Here is a 24,277-nt window from a genome sequence, read left to right on the forward strand (position 1 = left end):
ATTATCACGTGAAATGAAACGATATCCAATCAGAAAGCGAGATGATGGAAGACGAAAGAAGTCATGGCGCAGCACAAAGGGAAATTGATGTGGACAGCAGAGATGGAGGATCAGCTTGTTGATTTTGTGGCAACAGTATGAATGTTTATACAACGTGTCATGTATAAAATCATTCCAAACACGATCATTGCAATTTATTCCTGCATATCGTCTGCCATACTTATCCTGAAGTCTCGCGAGATTTATTTTGCCCATACAGTATGCAAAATTCCCGATCTCATAGACTCCAATTGACTGGAATTTGACTGTGTGCATTAACCAGACAATAGTAAATTTAACCACACTTTAAGACCGCATTTTGATAACTTGTGTAAATTTCTTCACTAAAAATAATGGGACATAAATTTACTTAATCTGATAAATTGCTTGTTAAATGTGCAGTCACATTACCAAATGTTGGCAAATTTCCTAGGCATAACGTATGTAATGTATGCAATGTATGAAACGCTGAAGTCACATTTAAAATAACCAACTATCTGTTGGTCAGCTGGCTGATTTCATGTGACCAGCTGAAGTCAAGTCATCTTTATTTATATAGCGCTTTAAATAAAATACATTGCGTCAAAGCAACTGAACAACATTCATTTGGAAAACAGTGTGTCAATAATGCAGAATGATAGTTAAAGGCAGTTCATCATTAAATTCAGTGATGTCATCTCTGGTCAGTTTAAATAGTGTCTGTGCATTTATTTGCAATCAAGTCAATGATATCGCTGTAGATGAAGTGACCCCAACTAAGCAAGCCAGAGGCGACAGCGGCAAGGAACCGAAACTCCATCGGTGACAGAATGGAGAAAAAAACCTTGGGAGAAACCAGGCTCAGTTGGGGGCCAGTTCTCATCTGACCAGATGAAACCAGCAGTTCAATTCGGGCTCTAGTTGTCCTGGTCTCCGCTGTCTTTCAGGGATGTAGACGTCCTTTCTAGGTGCTGATCCTCCATCTGGTGTGGATACGTACTGGATCCGGGCGACTGCAGTGACCCTCTGATCTGGATACAGACTGGATCTGGTGGCTACGGTGACCTCAGAATAAGAGAGAAACAGACTAATATTAGTGTAGATGCCATTCTTCTAATGATGTAGCAGGTACATAGGGTGTTATGTGAAGTGTTTCCGGTTCCGGTTTACCTAATTAATGCAGCCTAAAAATCCTTTAACGGATTTGGATATTAGAAGCATATTAGTATGTTATGTGTAAGCCAGGTTAAAGAGATGGGTCTCTAATCTAGATTTAAACTGCAAGAGTGTGTCTGCCTCCCGAACAATGTTAGGTTGGTTATTCCAGAGTTTAGGCGCCAAATAGGAAAAGGATCTGCCGCCCGCAGTTGATTTTGATATTCTAGTTTTGAGAAAGTAGCGGACGTAGAGGAGTATAATGTAAAAGGAGCTCATTCAAATACTGAGGAGCTAAACCATTCAGGGCTTTATAAGTAATAAGCAATATTTTTAAATCTATACGATGTTTGATAGGGAGCCAGTGCGGTGTTGACAGGACCGGGCTAATATGGTCATACTTCCTGGTTCTTGTAAGAACTGAACCTCTTGCAAAATCTGAAAGAAGTTTTTCGCCTGTATGCAGAATACCAAACCTTGGGGATTCCAACTGAAATATCTTGATGTTAACGGCCACACCTTAAGACAGCGTTTTTGGGCATTTGAGGTGTATTTGTTTATAATGCCTTCACAAAAAACTATGGGGCATAAATTGTCTCAATCTGTTCAGGTGCTTGTGAAATGTACATTTCACAATAGCTAAGTTTTGGCAATACATAATGTATTCAATGTAGGAAAGACCAAAGTTACATTTAAAACAAGCAACTGTCTTGCAACTCTCAACCTGACGATTTCGTGAAACCAACTAATCTGTCTGTACGTGGAACACCAAATCTTGGGGACTCCTATTGAAATAACTGGATTTCGGCATTGAAAATATGCTGAATAGCAGTGGCTACAACTTATGCTTTAGAGGTATATTAAAGCAATCAAATCCAGTGTCTAAATGTGCATTTGAATTTCAGAAGCGCCGTTGAACATTGATCTTTATTGATCTGTTCAACTGAACTTCCTCCCTCGATGAGGATGCGACTGGAGGAGAGCTGCGCACATCTCTTTGTTTTGTTTTCCAGCTGTAAAGCCCATCACGAAACCACTTTTTTGGGTTGCTCTGGAGTACCGGACTGTTATTCACCTCTTTCACAAGCACAAACATGGAAGTCAGTGTTCAGAGGTCTCTCTGCGTCTCCTTTTCTGTGGGCGTCCGTCGTACTCCGTGCACCTGCAGAGGACATCAAAGAGCATTAGTCTTGTTCTCGAACAACCTCTGACCCCATGGGGTGCTTGCATTAATACATTGTCCTTTGACAAAGCCTGCCGATTACCGGCCGCTCTCTTTCTTTCTCTGCTTATGCCCTCCCCCGCAAAAAGCTTTTATTTCTTGAGGGATACAAAAGCTATAATTGCTGCTGGTTTGAGATGAGGTGTGATGGGAAGGGGATCTGCCATCAGGGTGAAATCTGTTAAATGTTTTTCTCCTTCTCTTTCTCTCTCTCTCCTCCCCTCAGTGGGGTCACCAGGATCACTTGCTTTTTTCCAAATGGGCATTTTTGCTGGCAGGTGCATTACACCCCTTATTTTCAGATTGTCTTTCCGCTGCTAATGCCTGGCAGGTTGATTGCTCGGGTCTGGCTGGCGGAGAAAGGGCCGCGCTGCGTTCGGTTCCTGGACTGAAAGACACTGATTACTGTTTTCCTCCGAGCCTGATTGAGGCCCTTGAAAGGAGAGATTTTAACCTTCTCTCCTCTGTCCTTGCTGAGTACGTGCCCGGCACGGCGAGATGGCCCGTGTCATCAGAACGACTCCATAAACTCATCAGAGCGAACCTCACCACCCGCTCCTCCCTCCCTCCCTCCCTCTCTCTCTATCTCACTCTCTCTCCCTATCTCTCTCTTTCTTTCTCTCTCTCTCTTTCTTCAAACCCGGTCCTTCCTGAGAGAGCCGTGGACATGTTTCTGATGTAAAATCTGACAGATGACATTATCATTTTGATTATTTCAGGAAAGGGCGATTTCACTCTCTATTAAAACCAGTTTTTCTGGTCATGCAAAAAGCTGCCATTAGTATGGACGAACCACATTTTCATTATCGAATATGACTGTTTGTTGGGAAATTAAAGGAATATTCTAACAAAAATTTAAATTGATTTCATTATTTATTGTCATTGGACGAGATCTTTGATGAATATCCTAGATGCTTTTTTCTGTATAGAGTGACTTATAAAAGTCTTCAGCTGTAGCATTATATTCAAAGTGTCCTGAGTTCAGTTTTGTGTGAAGAAAATATTGAAGATAATTTGCCCATTTGAAATCGACTACAGAAGTTACATTAAAGGGTTAGTTCACCCCAAAAATGAAATGTTTTACTCACCCTCAAGGCATCCTAGGTGTATATGAATATCTGCTTTCAGACGAATTGCTCTTCCAAGCTTTATAATGGCATGGTGTTTTTGTTCAACAGTCCAAAAGTAGTTAAAAAAAGTGTATCCATATTAAAAAACGCATCACACGGCTGTAGCAAAATGATGTCCAAAAATATCCATATTTACAAGGATATAAACTATTTTCTATTTGATTTGTCTGACAGTTTCAAACAGATGAGCTAATGAAAATTTGCTGTTAATTTACTCTTTTTAAGTTAATTTACGCTCAGGCCATCCAATATGTTGGTGACTCTCTTTTCTTGATTAGAACAATAAATACGATTTTAGCTGAAACTGTGGTCCTTGGTAATTCATTAAATGCAAGTCAGTGGCTAATCAAAAATAAATCCGAAATCAGGATATGTCTTAGTGCACAAAGAATGCAGTTTAATGTTGAACATAAACTGCATATTTCAGAGTAAAGCATGGGAGTGTATTGTTTTACACATAAGCAGCTCATGACCTGTTGCTTTCAGTTTCTCTGTTTGGAGTAAATGCTGCTCCACATGCATTTGTGTGCTGTGAGTTGTGTGCATAGATAGAACATCCATTTGGAAACACAACATGTGCCGATCATCTTCCAAAACTTATCATGAGAAGTGCTTATAAACCAGCTGTTATCAACAAAAGCTTTAAGTTATTAAGATAAATTAAGAAATTAAGATAAATATTAGTATTAAAATTTTATAGTTGTTCTTTAAATTACAATTATTATTATTATTAAATGATTATTTATTGTATATTTTTTATGTTGCGATTTTTATTTCACATTTACTACACTCAAACAAAAAATTAGAAAACTGCAACTGGGGCGCTACTTCTTAAAAGGTACACCTTTACACCTGTAAGGTATTTATTTTGTTTCATATTTTAAGTAATTATTATTAGTGGTCGACCGATATATATATTAGGGGTGTAACGATGCGCGTATTCGTATTGAACCGTTCGGTACGAGGCTTTCGGTTCAGTACGCGGTACGCATTATATATTCCGAACGGTTCGTTGGACTAATTAATTATATATATATAAAAAAAAAAGAGAAATATAATGATATGCTTTCAACAAGGTAGCCCAATAACCCAAACGACGTAACAGGCAACGCCCCTGACACTCCCGAAGAAGAAAAAAAACACCAACTTATAGTTATATGTTTATGTTAGGCTACTCAGTCAGGCGCTCGCTCACTCAGTACGCGCTGAAGGCTTGTTGCAAAATAGCCAATGCGTTTAACAGACCAGAAATAAAAGATCCTCCAATAACCAACAGATCTGGTGTTTGGGTGCACTTTGGATTCCCTTTAAGCTATAATGGTGATGGCAAGAGAGTGGTGGATAAAAAAAAACAATGGTATGTCGCATCTGCTACACCAGCGGGAATACAAAAAAAAAAAAAAAGCACCAGCGGGAATACTTGAAACATGTCAACTCATTTACGCCGACATCACCTTATTGTGTCAGTATCTGGGAAAAGACGAAAAAAAGGAGAAACATACATGCAACAAACTATCCCCGCAGCATTTAGACACCGGTACACCATTATAGCTTACAGGGAATCCAAAGTGCACCCAAACACCAGACCTGTTGGTTATTGGAGGATCTTTTATTTCTGGTCTGTTAAACGCATTGGCTATTTTGCAACAAGCCTTCAGCGCGTACTGAGTGAGCGGGCGCCTTAGGGGCCGTTCACATATCGTGCCTAAAAACGCGTGGAAAATGCTAGTCGTACCGCTTTCTCCTTCTTTCCAAAGCGCTCGGGCAGAAGCGCTCATGAGGAGTCAGTCTTTGCTAAGCAACAATGACATGCTCTCTCTCCATGAGATGCAGAAATTTCAGCAAAGGATAAATGGATTTGCAGCTCTAAAAATCGCTTGAAGTAGCTCTGCTACTAAATTTATTTCAAAATGGCAATCCATATACAACTATGATCAGCTGTTCCTTCATCTTGGCTGAGCTTTCAACGTTGTTACGGGAAAGGATGAAGCTGATTGGTTAGTTCTTGTCACATGACCCGCAGTGCGCTTGCGGCAATCTGAAAAGTTGAGATGTTTTTACATTTTGCTGTATCTAAAACTTACCGAACCGAACCGAACCGAACCGTGACATCAGTGTATCGTATCGTATCGAACCGAACCGTGAATTTTGTGAACCGTTACACCCCTAATATTTATTTATTTATTTATTTATTTATTTATTTTTGATAACTGATAATTTGAAAAACAAGCGGCTGATAGCCGATATGATGCCAATATAATTTTTTACTAATTTAATATTTAAGAAATTTGAAATAATTTGACATTAATATTTAAGAAATTGAAATTTTGAAATAATTTTGACAATGGATTAAAAAGTACATTTGTAAAATAAACATACCTATACTTTAGATGACAAAGTATTTTTTTCACAAATAAATATTTAATAAAAATATTATTAAAAAGGAAGTAAACACTGTAACCAACAGGGCACTGAGTATTCTGGGAAGTTTGTGTGCATTGGAAATCATTTTTTCAAATAAAGCCAGGGTAACCCTCATTTTACATACAGCACACAGAGAAAATGGCATGAATACGTGCAGCATAATTTGAAATTATGAAGTTTCAATTCAGTTTACTCAAACCGACAGTCATGCAGAGAACATGCGATGATAAATGCCAAATATCGGCTGATATATTGGTCTTGCCGATATATCGGTCGGCGACTAATTATTATTAGTAAAGCTCCAAACCTGTAAACTTTTCACAAATTTTACTTTTTCCCCAAATCATCCAACTTTATTGCTTTTTTGTGTGTGTTTTTTAGTGCCATGTTCACACCGGGTCCCTTTTTCTATTTTTATTATACCGAATAGAGGGGCTAGAATTTTTTTCAGTTGTTCTCCTTTTCTGTTCCTCTTAGAAAAGAAAGTCGTACGGATTCAGAACGGTGTGAATGCAAATAAATAGAAACATTCCATTTTGGGACCTATTCTTGTAACATCCTTTTTAAAAAATGTTTCCCTGAGCCTTACATTTGTTCAGGCCTCATTGGTAGAGTATTGTCAGAGATGAGCCGTGTGTGGCTTACAGCTGGTCAGGGCAGCAGCTTCATTTAGCTGCTCATGTTTGGGGGTGAATAGCGGTCCCTGGACCCACTGCCGACTCTCTAATTGCACAGACTTGTGTATCCGGAGAGAGTCTTGACTAAGAGCAGTCAGGCAGAAACCCCTGTGCCATCCCTGTGCCACCACACACACAAACGCAGCAAAACCATCTGCCTAACACACACACACACACACACAGCCGTCATCTGTCTCAGCCGCTGGCACCTGCTGCCCTGCGTGTGTGTGTGTGTGTGTGTGGGATGCGCTGCTCAATAGTCCCTCTCTCAGTTACACCAGGAGTCTGTTTTACGGGCTGTAGGTTAAGACCTCGGTGACAGTGTAGCCCCCTGTAGATTAGAGAAAGAACGGACTCTGGGATGTAGATATGTCCACACACACACACACACTCCAGGCTGTTCTTGGGCATTTGAACAGACTAAACAGGTTGTTAGCAGTCATTGACTTGTCACTTATTCACTGGGTTTCAGGAATTTGTTGGCTGGTTTAATTCGATTTTGTTCCCCCACTTATTCTATTTATATTAATCAGAACCAGTGAGATGAAGCAAATCCTTCCACAGTCCTGATTATTTTATGTTAATGGGGAATCAGGGTGAGCTTAACATCTGTCACCTGCTATAAGGTTGGTTCTTTTAACACACTGATGGTCATTTGTTTATCTTACACTCATAGATAGATTGTGTTTGTTCAGTTTCAGGTACAGAGGCTCTTATAAGAATCAATCACATTTTAAAAATGCACATTGCATGTTTTTTGATACACTTCATATAGTTAGATATTATATATATATATATATATTTTTTATTTAGAGAAAATGGCAGGTAAGTGTTAGCTTTAATTTAACCTCTATGGTTGATAAGTAAAAGTGAGGGTAAATTTCCCACCCTTTAGATTACAGTGACTTCATCAAAAAAAAAAAAAAAAAATATCTCTTTTAAATGTTTCTTTTAATCAAAAACGAAATAATTTCGTTTTTCATGACGTGTATTAGAGATAAACGTCATGAAAATCCAATTCTGACCCTTAGAATTAAAAAGACCGCTTTTGTTACTGTACCTTTAAGAGGTTATTTGCATATGTTAATGATTTCTATTTCTATTGGCTGACTTCATGCAGAATAGTTGGTATTGTGCTCAGGCCAAGTTGCTGAACACTAAAAAGGTGTTGTTCTATAAATGTTGATTATACTAACAATGAATTCTGGATCCAAATCGTAAAATTAGAAGGAATGCAGTGCTGTGATGTCACAAAGAGTTGTTTAAAACCAAGTAACCCACAGTTAACAAATACATTTTGAAAATACTATTAACCCAGTGATAGCCCGAGTAATATGGGCCCTATAATAAGAGTTCAGCAGCTCTTGTGTGAATTATGTTGATGTTTGTGATCTTGCAGAGGAAGATGAGGAGGAAGAGACCGCCCCCCCGCAGCCCGAGGTCGAGACAGAGAAAGAGAAACCAGCAGAGAAACAAGACGAGGAAGGTACTGAACACACCTCATGTACAGCGTCCGGCCGACCCCAGTGTAATTCATCACTGTTACTTTACTGTCATTGATGTACTATCTTAATATTTTCTAATACTGTCTATTTGTCACAGAAATCAGATTTTTATGGAAACACTTTAGTATAAGGACCAATTCTCACTGTTGATTAGGTGCTTATTAGCATGTCTGTTATTAACATGTTGACAGTTTATTAGTGCTTATAAAGCACATATTCTGCTTGATTATATTCTACATCCCTATTCCTGCTTAATACCTAAACTTAACTACTACCTTACTATTGATTATCAGCAAATTAGGAGGTTATTGAGGCAAAAGTCAAAGTTAATGGTTTTTAATAGCAAGAATTGGACCTTAAAATGAAGTGTGTCCGTTTTTAGTGTAATGTTAGGAATATGTCAAATACTGACAGTTAAATACTGGATAGACTGGAACAAACCTGGAACTGCTTCACAGCCATGCAGTTATGGAGAAATAATCAGTGTTTAAGGAAATGCTTTGGAACATTTGTCAACCACTAGAATGAAGAGTGTAGTAATTCTGATGCATGAATGCAGTTAGTTTGATCCGGTGACACACCTGGGGATGTTTCCTGTCTGTCTGTGAGAGTAGCGCCCCCTCATGAGCTAACGGAGGAGGAGAAGCTGCAGATCCTGCACTCGGAGGAGTTCATGGAGTTCTTCGATCACAGCACACGCATCGTGGAGCGCGCTCTCTCCGAACACGTGGATGTTCTCTTCGACTACAGCGGCCGAGACGTGGAGGAGAAGGAGGGGTAACAGTCAGCCCTACTCACCTAAACCAAACCACAGACCAGCTCATGTGCAGTGCTTGATGTGTGTGTGTGTGTGTGTGTGTGTGTGTGTCTAGTGAGATGCAGGCTGGGACCAAACTGTCTCTAAACAGGAAGTTTGTTGATGATCGCTGGTCCAAACAGCGGGTGGTGACGTGTCTGGATTGGTCCCCACAGGTATGCGACCAAACATGTCAAAATTTCAAATATAAATATTGATTCTCATAAAATATTTCAGCGTGGTTTAATTTATTCTATTTTATTATTTAAAAAAATTTGAAGCTTTTTATTCATTGCATTGTAACATATACAATAGCATTCAAATTTGGGGCCAGTTATATATATATATATATATATATATATATATATATATATATATATATATAATTTTTTTTTTTTTTTTTTTTTTTTATGAGACTTTTGAGCAGTGACACAATAAATGAGTCAAAAGTACCATATAAGACATTTATAATGCTACAAAGGACTGTTTAAAAAAACTGTTTATGTTCAAAATTCTGAAATGCTGTTCAAAATCATTCTTAGGCAGCAAATCAGCATATTAGAATGATTTCTGAAGGATCACGTGACACTATTGATGCTGAAAATTTTCAAGCGTTGTCTATTAAAAAAATAAATAAAAAAAATTATATATATATATATATATATATATATATATATATATATATATATATATATAATGTCATTTTATATGGATATGTATATATGGATATGTGTGTGTGTTAAATTATCATATAAATGTATGTGTGTGTGTATATACAGTGGGGAAAATAAGTATTTAGTCAGCCACCAGTTGTGCAAGTTCTCCCATTTAAAAAGATGAGAGAGGCCTGTAATTTTCATCATAGGTACACTTCAACTATGAGAGACAAAATGTATAAAAAATGTAAAAATCCAGAAAATCACACTGTAGGATTTTTAATGAATTTATTTGCAAATTATGGTGGAAAATAAGTATTTGGTCACCTACAAACAAGCAAGATTTCTGGCTCTCACAGACCTGTAACAAGTTCTTTAAGAGGCTCCTCTGTCCTCCACTTGTTATCAGTATAAAAGACACCTGTTCACAACCTCAAACAGTCACACTCCAAACTCCACTATGGCCGAGACCAAACAGCTGTCAAAGGACACCAGGAACAAAACTGTAGACCTGCACCAGCCTGGGAAGACTGAATCTGCAATAGGTAAGCAGCTTGGTGTGAAGAAATCAAGTGTGGGAGCAATTATTAGGAAATGGAAGACATACAAGACCAATGATAAGATCTCACCCCGTGGGGTCAAAAGGACCACAAGAACGGTGAGCAAAAATCTCAAAACCAACGAAGAAGTGGCTTCGTAAGAAGCATTTCAAGGTCCTGGAGTGGCCTAGCCAGTCTCCAGATCTCAACCCCATAGAAAATCTTTGAAGCGAGTTGAAAGTCTGTGTTGCCCAAAAACATCACTGCTCTAGAGGAGATCTGCACGGAGGAATGGGCCAAAATACCAGCAGCAGTGTGTGAAAACCTTGTGAAGACTTACAGAAAATGTTTGACCTCTGTCAACGCCAACAAAGGGTATATAACAAAGTATTGAGATAAACTTTCGTTATTGACCAAATACTTTTTTGCACCTTAATTTGCAAATAAATTTCACTAAAAATCTAAGTGATTTTCTGGATTTTTTTTTTTTTTTTTTACATTTTGTCTCTCATAGTTGAAGTGTACCTATGATAAAAATTACAGGCCTCTCTCATCTTTATAAATGGGAGAACTTGCACAATTGGAGGCTGACTAAATACTTATTTTCCCCACTGTATATACATTTAACTTTAAATTAGCTTCCCTAGATTTCAAAACTACCCTTGTTTTTTTCTTTGCTACCCATGATATTCTTGAACATCTGCTTGTTTATGATAGTAATAGAAATAAATAATAAGAAGGATTTGTCTAAAACCAACAGAGATGGGAAGATATTTAACATTGGCTGTATGCTTGCAAGTGTTTATTATCAAACAGAAGCTCATACGGACGATGTCTTGGAGTCGCTGTGTCTAGATTGATGTAATAGATCTAGAGTATAAACCCTCTCGAACGCACTGCACCTCGTGTGTGTCCACAGCACAAACAGATGTGTGTGATTGGAGACAAAACACACACTCAAAACAATGCTGTCAGTGTGAGTTTACTTGAGAAACCTCCTGGTGTCATGCATTTACTCAAGCACTTAGTGGCTCATCAGGTACTTTATGACTTTGTTGGTTTATTAACTGTCCATGCATATAAGAAAGTATATAAATTAACCAAAAAACTTACATTGACAGTATTTGAAATGCAGTCAGATTCCCCTCTTGAAGAAGCGGTTAGCTACACTATTTACTTAAATACCTTCATATGTTTCAGTATTGCTGTATCGTGAACAACAGCTTAAATAAGGGTCTCAGTGGGTTATAGCATCAACCCCAAATGCATACATTTACATTAAATACCACAAACGAAACCGCTTGCTTTCTGGAAAAGCTATTCTTTATTTACCAAAAATATCATCTTTTATTCACCAACATGTCATTTCAAACATTTCAGTCTGAATATAGCACAGGGGTTGTTTAATGCTTGTTTTCTTTCTGAGTCATAGGTTTAGAACAATGTAAGGGTAAATTATGAGTAAATGATTTTATGTAGCATTTAGTTTGCATTTTGAATGATCAGTATTAAAAAATATATGTTTTGTCCCAATGGCAGTTTTTTTAAGCTTTTTTTTCATGCATGTTTGTAACGGTAGTCGAAAAAATGAATGAATGAATACATCAGTACACACATACACGTGGATGCTTGTTGGTCAGAAAAAGCTGCAGTCAGACTTGATGCTGGAAGGCAAACGTTTTATGTAGTAGTATAAATCTAGTTCTTGACCTGTACACATGTGTTGACAGTATCCAGAGTTGCTGGTCGCCTCTTACAACAACAACGAGGAAGCCCCACATGAGCCCGATGGAGTGGCTTTAGTCTGGAACATGAAATACAAGAAGACCACACCGGAGTATGTCTTCCACTGTCAGGTACACACACACACACACACACACCTGTCTTTAATCAGCAACGACTGACTTCTCACTCCTCCTCGTGCACACACCTCCTGAAAGATCCCACGTAACATGACTGTCATATACAAACACCTACACACCGGCCTGAGATCTCACGGGTGGCCTGCAGACAGACGGACTTCCTTCCATCCTCTCTTCCGCTCGGTATCACACACACACACATGATGTCATCACAAAGCCATGATTTTTTCCTTGCGTGGATCACAAAAGAAGAGGTTTTGAATACTGTTCAAGCTTCTCTTTTTCATACCGTAAAAGCATGTTTAATCATATCTCTCAATGTTCATTGCATTGCAACAAATAAATAAAACATTGTCTAATATCACTGTTATATGTAAGAATGAATGATATTCAGGTTTAGATCAACATTATCTAAATGTGATTCATTCACAAGCTCAGGTATAAATGTGTTTAACTGTACGTGTAGAGGCGGTAAATTAAAATCTGCATCCACCTCTTGCATTCCTCGGGTCAGTTTTAACTTAAGCTTAGAAAAGATTCGGAAATTAATCGTTTTCAAACCATCTTCTTCTTTTTTTTTATTTTATTTAAATATATAAATAGATGAAAATAAGAGCATACAAAATGAGAATTTACAATGATTTTTATAAAATATATGGTCATCTCATCCCACAGATTTTAAATTCTTCTGGCCATAATGCTGCATTACAAACAGCACAGAATTTATTTTGGATGTTTTCCACTGATCTGTGTGTGTGTGTGTGTGTGTGTGTGTGTGTGTGTGTGTGTGTGTGTGTGTGTGTGTGTGTGTGTGTGTGTGTGTGTGTGTGTGTGTGTGTGTGTGTGTGTGTGTGTGTGTGTGTGTGTGTGTGTGTGTGTGTGTGTGTGTGTGTTCAGTGTTGGCTGTGTGTTTGGCCTGAGGTGATCTGCTTGGGACGGCCTGAGTAGAACCACATGTGCCACCCTTGGCAACGGATGCACACACACACACACACACGCACACACACACACACACATATATACACACACACACATGCACGTGGAAAAACTTGAACAGTATTCACACACACTCAAAGAGGTGTGAAGTGTGTTTGGGCTGGTTAACTCTTATTTGAGGAAAGTGTGAGTACTTAAAGGGTTAATTCACCTAAAAATGAAAACCCATCATTTGCTCTCCTTCACATGATTCCATCCAAACCCTTAAGACTTTAATTTAAAATTTAAAAAAAGTTGTTTTATTGGCATGACATTTGTATATATATATATTATTAATAATATTATTTTTATTTTATTTTTTTTATAATTTAATTTGTGTATTATTTGTGGGTTTTGTAATTTATCTACAAACACAAATTAAGAGATTAACCTGACAGATTTCTGTTCCTCCAAGCATCAGAACTTGAAATTAACTTCTAAAGAGCAAAAATCTCTCGGCTTTCATTAAAATATCTTTGTGTTTTGCAGTTGAATGAAAATTAAAAGTTAAAATCACTTGTATCCTACTTAGTAAATGTGTTAATAGATTTTAACTATACTGACACATTGCTCAAGACTTTAAGATTTAATAATTATAATTAAACTTTATTAGGAGTACTAGTGCACAATGCTCATTTCTTAATATTAAGCCTAACTTGTGTTTTATAATTATATGATCTTTATGGTCAATGTATGCATATATACAGTTTTGTTCAAAATAATAGCAGTACAATGTGATTAACCAGAATAATCAAGGTTTTTAGTATATTTTTTATTGCTACGTGGCAAACAAGTTACCAGTAGGTTCAGTAGATTGTCAGAAAACAAACAAGACCCAGCATTCATAATATGCACGCTCTTAAGGCTGTGCAGTTGGGCAATTAGTTGAAAGGGGTGTGTTCAAAAAAATAGCAGTGTCTACCTTTGACTGTACAAACTCAAAACTATTTTGTACAAACATTTTTTTTTTTCTGGGATTTAGCAATCCTGTGAATCACTAAACTAATATTTAGTTGTATGACCACAGTTTTTTAAAACTGCTTGACATCTGTGTGGCATGGAGTCAACCAACTTGTGGCACCTCTCAGCTGTTATTCCACTCCATGATTCTTTAACAACATTCCACAATTCATTCACATTTCTTGGTTTTGCTTCAGAAACAGCATTTTTGATATCACCCCACAAGTTCTCAATTGGATTAAGGTCTGGAGATTGGGCTGGCCACTCCATAACATTAATTTTGTTGGTTTGGAACCAAGACTTTGCCCGTTTACTAGTGTGTTTTGGGTCATTGTCTTGTTGAAACAACCATTTCAAGGGCATGTCCTCTTCAGCATAGGGCAACATGACCTCTTCAAGTATTTTAACATATGCAAACTGATCCATGATCCCTGGTATGCGATAAATAGGCCCAACACCATAGTAGGAGAAACATGCCCATATCATGATGCTTGCACCTCCATGCTTCACTGTCTTCACTGTGTACTGTGGCTTGAATTCAGAGTTTGGGGGTCGTCTCACAAACTGCCTGTGGCCCTTGGACCCAAAAAGAACAATTTTACTCTCATCAGTCCACAAAAATGTTCCTCCATTTCTCTTTAGGCCAGTTGATGTGTTCTTTGGCAAATTGTAACCTCTTCTGCACATGCCTTTTTTTTAACAGAGGGACTTTGCGGGGGATTCTTGAAAATAGATTAGCTTCACACAGACGTCTTCTAACTGTCACAGTACTTACAGGTAACTCCAGACTGTCTTTGATCATCCTGGAGGTGATCATTGGCTGAGCCTTTGCCATTCTGGTTATTCTTCTATCCATTTTGATGGTTGTCTTCCGTTTTCTTCCACGTCTCTCTGGTTTTGCTCTCCATTTTAAGGCATTGGAGATCATTTTAGCTGAACAGCCTATCCTTTTTTGCACCTCTTTATAGGTTTTCCCCTCTCTAATCAACTTTTTAATCAAAGTACGCTGTTCTTCTGAACAATGTCTTGAACGACCCATTTTCCTCAGCTTTCAAATGCATGTTCAACAAGTGTTGGCTTCATCCTTAAATAGGGGCCACCTGATTCACACCTGTTTCTTCACAAAATTGATGACCTCAGTGATTGAATGCCACACTGCTATTTTTTTGAACACACCCCTTTCAACTAATTCAACTAATTGCCCAATTGCACAGCCTTAAGAGCGTGCATATCATGAATGCTGGGTCTCATTTGTTTTCTGAGAATCTACTGAACCTACTGGTAACTTGTTTGCCACGTAGCAATAAAAAAATATACGAAAAACCTTGATTATTCTGGTTAGTCACATTGTACTGCTATTATTTTGAACAATACTGTATATTATATGTGCATATACTCGCAGTAGTGCTACTTCATCACAATCAAATATACTTCAGCATATCTTTAGTTGGACTTCAGCACTACTTCTGCACAATTAAAGTGCATTAAGCATAAAATTAGTTGCTTCAGACTTACCGGTTCATTTTATATCAAGTATTTGTAGAATACTTAGCATGAAATAATTAGTTTTGTCCAGCAGGACTGAGTAATTATCTCCGTCTCTCTCGCTCCTCTAGTCTGCTGTCATGTCTGCAACGTTTGCAAAGTTTCATCCCAACCTGGTTGTGGGTGGCACTTACTCAGGACAGATCGTGCTGTGGGACAACCGAAGTAACAGACGCACCCCTGTCCAGAGGACGCCTCTCTCTGCCGCGGCGCACACGGTACGTGACGTTCACACGCCAAACCGTAAACTGCAGTCCAAGAGCCTAAAACAAAACATGGCACATTTTTTCTGCTTTGTTTTAGTGTTTTTAATTTGTGTTTCTCCTGCGCGCAGCACCCAGTGTACTGTGTGAATGTGGTCGGCACACAGAACGCGCACAACCTCATCAGCATCTCCACTGACGGAAAGATGTGCTCCTGGAGTCTGGACATGCTCTCTCAACCACAGGTGCCCACAATGCCCTTCAAATGTGCCTTCATGGCTCCAGAGTTTGAATATCACGCTCAGAGACAGCGACTTGCTTACTCAACCAGTCAAAACAGTGAATGTTGTGCACAAATCTTGCTGAGGTGAATCCGTCGGCATCAGAAGTGCTCTTCCATGCTGCTCGCCCTCGAGTTTCCACAAACATTTGGCAGACCGCAGAGTCAGATGTTAGTGATTGGGTAAAGCGCTGGCTAATCTGTGGAAGAGGCTGATGCTGTGGTGTTATTGATGTGTGTGTGTGTGTGTGTGTGTGTGTCTTCAGGACAGTATGGAGCTGGTGTTCAAGCAGTCTAAATCAGCTGCGGTCACCTCCATGTCCTTCCCTCTGGGTGACGTTAATAACTTCGTGGTGGGGAGTGAGGATGGATCGGTCTACACAGCCTGTCGGCATGGCAGGTAACACACAAACACACACACACACACACACACACAATGCTGTTATTGCAAAACAATTGCTACATTTTAACAGTGAAGCTGGATATTGTGTATGTAACATTCAGTGTATTAGTGCTATTACAACAAATTAGTCAACACTTTAGTATAGGGTCCAGTTCTCACTATTAACTAGCTGCTTATTAGCATGCATATCATTAACACATGACTGTGTGTTAAATACATATTCTGCATTTCTAATCCTATTCAATAAACTTAACAACTACCTTACGAACTGTTAATAAGCAGCAAATTAGGAGTGTATGAGGCAGAAGTCGTAGTTAATGGTTTATTATTAGTGAGCATTTGACCCTTTGGCCCAAAAATCTTACCTGTGTCATCTATGTTTGGCAAACATGCTTTACATCAAGTTAGTTTTTTTTATTATATTTTATTTATTATATATTAATAAAAATATCTGATAAATCGAATATAAAATTATAAAAAATATATATTTTACGTATTTATAGAAAAATATATTCTTATCTTTTTTGTATTATTTTATTTATTGATATATAGTAATTGTTTGTGTATACTACCATTCAATAGTCGGGGGTTACTGAGATTTTTTTTGTAAGAAATAATAGTTTTATTAATTTAGGATGCATTAAATATATCAAAAGTGACAGTACAAAAATTTGTAATGTTACTACTGAAAACTAAATTTTTCCATCAAAGGAATACATTACTTTTCAAAGGAAAATAGTTTCTATTTGAGGAGAAAACAGTTATTTATATTTCACAAAATTATTATGTTTTTTAAATCCAATAAATACAGCCTTGGTTAGAATAAGATCCTTAATTTAACATGCCTCAAACTTTTGAATGCTGGTGTTTACATTGAATCAATCAACTGTAAGTAAATAGTTAATAAATATGAAATTAGGACATTATTATTGGATTTCTATTAATAATAAATGTATGCTGTTCTCTGTGACCACAGAGCTTCCTGAAACAGTTAGAACATCATCTTATATTGCATTGTCTCTAAACTTTGGAAGATCCTGAACGTTCGAGCACAAGTTGTCATATCAGAAATATGAAAAGCAGAGTGTAGTCAGTGTGTTTGTGTGTGCTGTGATGAGAGAGTCAGTGTTTCCTCTTCATTGGTGATGCTGTGAGCATCTGATCCTCTACACACACACACACACACACACACACTCAGCGTCTCTCAGCAGTGTGTGTGTGTGTTAACTGACTGATGGAGACATGCTGAGATGCTGCTCATTCTCTGTGTGTGTGTGTGTGTGTGTGTGTGAGCAGTCGAGCAGGTATCAGTGAGATGTTTGAGGGGCATCACGGTCCAATCACAGGCATTGACTGTCACACAGCTGCAGGACCTGTAGACTTCTCTCATCTCTTCCTGACCGCCTCGTTCGATTGGACCGTTAAACTCTGGAGCACCAAGGTAGCACAGCATCCATAACCCTCCCAGTCACGAGTCTCTGAGCTGACGCTGTTCCTCTCTCTGCTGTAGAGTAACAAGCCGCTGTACTCGTTTGAGGACAACTCTGATTATGTGTACGACGTCATGTGGTCTCCGGTGCATCCCACCCTCTTCGCCTGTGTGGACGGACTCGGACGCGTCGACCTGTGGAACCTCAACAACGACACCGAGGTCAAGCATGAAATATCACCAACACATTTAGTGTTGACAATAACTGTCTGAACTCATAATCAAGCTTTGATCCAGCACTGAACTGACTGAGAGCCAGAATCGCTTTCTGAGAAATGTAAATTTGCAGTCAGTTTTATAAAACAAACAGTGTACCCAATTAGATTCAAATAGTTTGAAGTAAAACTCATTTGCATGAAAATAATATAATATAAATCAATTAAAAAAATTATATTTTATTTCATTTTATTTTATTATATTTTATTAAAATTATATTTTATTTAATTATTAATCATTAATAATTGTAATGTTTCCAAACTTTTGGTAGGTACTTTAATAATAATAACAATTCTATATACCTTTATCATAATATATTATAGTACTTTATTATAACATATTATATTGCTGTCATGATTATTAAATGCTGCTTTTTATTTTTTACAGGACAGTATGTAATTTTACAATATGATATATATCTTTTAAAGTGCTAAAATATATATTTTTAATAACGAGTGCTGGGGGCGTGGCTTGTGGGCGTGGCTTGGGCTGTGGTCAAATTTTCCTTCTTTTTTGTCTCTAGCTGATCACATGCCTGAAAGTTGTCCAAAAGAAGTTCTTAGCAATGCATATCACTGATTTAAAAAAAAATGACATTTTGATATATTTATATATTTATTACATTTACAAAATATCTTCATGGAACATGATCTATACTTAATTAATTTTTGGCATAAAAGAAGAATCTATAATTTTGACCCATGTACATCACAATGCACTGTTGGCTATTGCTACAGATATCCCTGTGCCACTTATGACTGCTCTTGTGCTGCAGGGTTATTTTGCATGTTTTACTCATTGCTAGTTTGAGTCCAAATTTGCAACAAGGCATCATACTTCAACATGTTTGACAACCAGTTACTTTCAAATCTCAGCTTGGAAGTGATGAATCCGCTTCTTCTGTGTGTTACACAAACTCTCTCTGTATAATGCGGATGTGTCAGATACTGATTGAGTGTGTGTGTGTGTGCAGGTGCCCACTGCCAGCGTGTCGGTGGAAGACAGTCCCGCTCTGAACAGACTGCGCTGGTCTCAATCGGGCAGAGAGATCGCTGTGGGTGACTCCGAGGGACAGATCCACATTTACGACGTCGGCGAGGTAAGACACTAGAGTTTACTTAAAGGGACAGTTCACCCAAAAATAAAAACCCTGTCATTAATTAACTCACTTAATTAACTGTGGATCCTTGCTGTCTATGGGAGCTTCAGAGAGCTCTCGGATTTCATCACAAATATCTAAACGGGTTTAGAACGACATGAGGGTGAGTGATCAATGACAGAATTTTAATTTTTGGGTGGACTGTCCCTTTAAGACACATCACAGACCTGCTACACTGTAAAACACCTTCTCACTCGCTCCTGTCGTGTAAAAAGCCCACTCCGAGCCTCTAAATATGACACACACTACAATTACGTGTCTGTCAGAGAGGGGCCCTAACAGCACCCTTCAGGGGCCACGGAGGTCACTAGAAGACGAGATGGGGTCAGTCCACTCCGACAATCCACAACAGACTCACACCTCTTTACAAAACGCTCTGTATTATGTTTCTCTCTCTGTTCCACCAAAGCAAATCGCAGTCCCGCGGGGCGACGAATGGACCCGCTTCGTTCGGACGCTGGCGGACATCCACGAGAACCGCGACGATGCCGAGGAACTGGCCGCTCAACGCCTGGCCGCTTAAACCAGCAGATCTCAGGAAGCTGTTATCACGTCTGTCTGTGGATGTGAAATGATTTGTGTGCAAACCCTTGATTCTGCCTTTCGTTTGGAGTAAAGATACACAACATTGACCGTGGGTGCGACTCATAGTGCGACCGGAAGCCTTAACACTTGCATGCAAAAAACAAAACCATTATGAATGTTTCTGTTTCTATCCAGGTGTCTTCTGAGCGTGCTCAACTCTCAGCTTATTATGCACAGCCAAATATAAAAAAAAGAAAAATTGCATAAAGAAAGTGAAGCTGTTTTTGTATTTAATTTATGACGGTTGAGCACATTTTGAAATAAACCACACATTTTAAAGGAATAAATTTGCTCCCTCAAATGACACAGATGTAGTATAACAAATTCGGTGTTACAGGTTTTTAGTGTAATGCTGTAAAAGAGACTTGGGGGTGTGCTCAAGTGCTAGATGTCATAAATAATAGAAAATATCTATAAAATAAGCTTCATTTTCTTTCACATGTAATTGATTTCATTTGATTTTGGGGTGAAATGTTTTGAGAGGTTTTGTCAGATTTACCTTAACAATACTAGTGAAGCACCATATCTTTTTTTATTTCACTTGATCACAGTCCTAGAGAATCGTAGAGCTCTACCTCTTTCAGATCTCGTCAGCGGGTCATATTCATTACTCAGCATCACGTATTGAGTTTGGTGAGTCTAGCTATGGACCAAATGCTGGAATAAATACTCTTTTTGTTCCTGTTAATGATCGCTCTTGTTCCTCTTCACCTCCGCAGAGCCACAATCACGTATTTGTGATGCATATCAATATAGCAGGTTCATGTTTAGACTGTCTGAACTGTTTAAAGTGTGTCTCTCAGAGATCAAGGTCTTCCTCTTCCAGTGTTTCAAACACTAATAGTAAGTTTTGCAGAACCTCTTTGTATTTCTGAATTCATTTTCTAAGCCAAATCTCCGTTTTGAAGTCATCTGTAGTATTTTGTTTCGAAGATTTCGAAACGTTGCTTCCAGCTGTATTCCTCCGGTTTAATGGAATGTCCAATAAATTCTGCTTTTGAAATGTAACAATTGTAATTTATTTCAATAAACACAATACACTAATCAAATGCATTTAAACCAAATTGCATCGTCATCACATATTCTAAGTCTGTTAATGTGTTTTGTTTTTTTCCCACATATTAAATAAAACATTTAATTTTATTGAAATTTTAATTGTATTTCCTCTTAGATCCCATGTTCCCATAGGCATAATCTTTAAAAACAAATACTTTGACCTTAATCCTGAATGTTTCTTTTTGCTATAGTAAAAGGGAAATGTATGTATTGTTATATGATGAATGGTTTTTGTACTGTTGTACCTAAACAAGCAAAACGAGCTGAGATCCACTGTATAATGTAACCTTTTTAAAATACCGAATGTTTGTTTAAAACCTCCCTTGAGTGATTTTCCATTCTAGTCCAAAAAGAGGGTCTCCTGATACACACACCTGTTGAAATCACCTCTTTAGTCTCACAGGGAAACTCCAGACTCGCTTTGGAAATCCCTCTAATGATCTTTGTCCAGAAGTTCCCATATGTTTTCAGTTCTGCTGAATTCTTTTTTATGAACGCATTAATTCCCGAAACCTCAAGTCTGGTCATCTGCGAATGCTAATGCAATCCAGGCATCTGATTCACATGAAGACCACATCCGAAACAGAGAGCAGAGCCGCCACGCTGATCTAGACTCGGACCGCTCCGTCTGAACTGTTTTTAAAGCATTGTGTTTCAGACGGCACAGCTGATCCAGGAACAGCACTGAGGGGCTTCATGAGGATGATTGTAGGAGGGCAGTGGAATAATCCTGTGGTTAGACTCCGAATGAAGCCAAACCACAGCAGAATAAGTCATGCAGAGATACATGCAAACACATACAGTACATGCACACACTGAAAAACATATGGCCGGAACAACACTGAGACCCACACACACACACATAGCTCTACTTCCGTTTCTAAACCACACACTCCCATACAAGCATCATGATGTGGAAAAGGCACATATTTTAACTTTGAGAGTATTTTAAATAATGACATTACTATATACACTTGTGGAAGAGAAGCTCTGTTAACTCTAATAAATAATGCGGTAACATGCAATCGAGTGCCCAAAATCATTACTTCACACTTATTTTATTTTAATTATATAACATTTTGTAAATTATTTAATAAAAAGTTGTCTTTTTATCTTCTTTATTTGTTTCCCAAAGAGATATGCTCCCATCCTATAATACATCCAAAAACAAAACAAACATTCTATTTGGAATATCATTCAAATATTCCCTAGCAACAACTGAATGCTACAGTATGTAACCGCATAGCAACACACTATTGACCTGTTTTGCATGGACAAGCAATAGATGTTTAAAATCCTGAAATAGATATGAAACAAATATGGCTCTATATTCAAGAACTATGAATCATGGCGATAATAAAGAAACATTTCTCAATTCACTCAAAGGCATCTGCACTTTCTTTAGGTATTTATATATGCACTGTAAATCACTGGATTGTTTCCTTTATGACAACTGAACGAAAACAAACATATTCTGTCTCCTTTAAGAACTGAGTATGCAGGGTTGTGTGGGCTAATCAGATAGGAGGGGGGCGTTTGAGGCCCCTAATTTTTGTCACATCAGGATTGTGCACCCAAGTAAGTGTTTCTAAATCCACTACATAAACCCTAAAACAAAGGTCTCTTTAAGGCGTGATGTCACTGTGTCTGAGTGACAGAGCGAGGGGAACAAGCGTCCATTCAGAGCAGGAACACAAAGGTCAGTCCAGATCAGGGTCGGTGTGAGCTCTGAGTCTGGCGGGTCTTGACCTCCAGCAGCGCCCTCTCTTCTCTTCACGTCTTCCCCTTCAGGGCCTCTCCTCACTGGACCCGTGAGCCCAGCTCGCCCCTGCTGTCCCCAGAGAGAGCATCCCCTCCGAGTCCTGCCTGGGGCGCCGCGGCCTCTGACTCGGGAGCATCTATCACTGCTCCGGGACCCTAATCAGGGCCAAAGAGGGATAAACCTGACACCCGGGGTCAAGTCCCACTCTGTAAATATCCCAACGGTTTCCTTAGAAAGGCTGTAAGACTGTCCGTCAGGATCCGAGAGGGATATCCGCTGCTCTAAAAAAAGATCCTATCCGTCATTTGTTTCATTAATTACTCCTCTTAACTACCCCAGTGATCTATCAATAGCTCTAACTACTCTGTTAGCGTAACTGTGATGGATGCTACAGCACGTGGCGGGGCAACGAAGTTTGGAATAATGCTGCTTTGTTTTTAACAGTTTTCAGCTTTTATTATTTTAGTATCATTAATAATTTATTATAGGGCCAAATGCCATCCACAGCAATGTGGATACAAAACAATATCACACAGCTACGAGTGTGATCTTGCTCATGAACATAATATACATTTGCATTTAGCCATTTAGCAGAGACTTTTATCCACAGCGACTTACAAACGAGGAGAGTGGAAGCAATCAGAATGAACAAAGCATTAGCATTAATGATGTGTAAATGCTGTAACAAGTCTCAGTTAGCTTCAGTACACGTAGCAATATTATTATACAATAAATAAAAAAAGAAAACAGAATAGAAAAATAATAGCACAAGGTAGTGTTAGAGGCCTTTTTTTGCTTTTGATATTTGTATAATAAATAAAAAGAAAACAACTAGAAAGAATACAAAAAAGATTAGAGAAGCTAGTGTTAGTTTTTTTAATTTACCTATTTATTAACTAGACAAGCAGTTAGTAAATTAATATAGTTCAAGTTTAAAAGGGACAAGTGTTTTTTTTTTTTTTTTTTTTTTTTTTTAAGAATAGAATTAGAATAGAGAGTACTGGAGTACGAGGGTCAAATAAAGATGTGCAGATAATAAGATGTGCAGCAGATGTATATATCTGTGATGTGCTAAAGTACATGGCAATGCTAATGTATTTGGTCTTGGCTGAATAGATCTGCTGCTGTTGCAATACGTCCACAACATGCTTTTATGAGCATGTAAGGAATATCACATATAACATGAATGAATAACCATAGCATACATGATTAACCCATAGCAGATCAATACAGGTGGAGCTGGGGAAGGTGGAGGGTTTCTGAAGTGTGCTGCTACAGCTACAGCTAGCACTGCCAGGTTGAGCAGCGAGCTCATAGACTACTGACACAGGAGAGAACCAATCAGATTGTGCCATGTGACAATGATGTCATCATGCCATAACGAGTTAGATCTATCGGACTGTGCATCTAGAGTTTCATGCCAGAACTTTGTGTGTGTGTATATATACGGTACATTTTTGCATTACCATGCTTCTTCCACCAATCCACTAATGCACCACACATGCATTAGTGGATATTACACGTGTAATAGAGTCATGCTAAATCCATACGTCCTAAATTATATTTGAAAATAGAATAAGAGTGTCCCATATTATAGTCGGTTAAGATGAGTATACCCTGATGGTCTATTCAATTCAAGTTTATTTGTATAGTGCTTCAA

At 38.2% G+C, this 24,277-nt stretch overlaps 1 protein-coding gene across 2 annotated transcripts in view; it reads left to right on the forward strand.

Annotated features, from left to right (window-relative positions):
• Positions 1-20,807, forward strand: part of LOC113109119 (cytoplasmic dynein 1 intermediate chain 2-like) — a 36,704-nt gene extending 15,897 nt beyond the window's left edge. For both annotated transcript variants that reach the window (XM_026272683.1, XM_026272684.1), the window contains exons 6-16: positions 8,026-8,112; positions 8,746-8,908; positions 9,004-9,103; positions 11,853-11,978; positions 15,536-15,682; positions 15,799-15,912; positions 16,214-16,347; positions 17,647-17,791; positions 17,861-18,001; positions 19,029-19,154; positions 19,624-20,807. In XM_026272683.1, coding sequence (XP_026128468.1) covers positions 8,026-8,112; positions 8,746-8,908; positions 9,004-9,103; positions 11,853-11,978; positions 15,536-15,682; positions 15,799-15,912; positions 16,214-16,347; positions 17,647-17,791; positions 17,861-18,001; positions 19,029-19,154; positions 19,624-19,737 — 1,397 coding nt within the window. In that variant the 3' untranslated portion in view covers positions 19,738-20,807. The remainder of the gene's footprint in view (positions 1-8,025; positions 8,113-8,745; positions 8,909-9,003; positions 9,104-11,852; positions 11,979-15,535; positions 15,683-15,798; positions 15,913-16,213; positions 16,348-17,646; positions 17,792-17,860; positions 18,002-19,028; positions 19,155-19,623) is intronic.
• The last annotated feature ends 3,470 nt before the right edge of the window (positions 20,808-24,277 follow it).

Source organism: Carassius auratus, chromosome 9 (assembly GCF_003368295.1).
Source record: "Carassius auratus strain Wakin chromosome 9, ASM336829v1, whole genome shotgun sequence".
Lineage (NCBI taxonomy): Eukaryota > Metazoa > Chordata > Actinopteri > Cypriniformes > Cyprinidae > Carassius > Carassius auratus.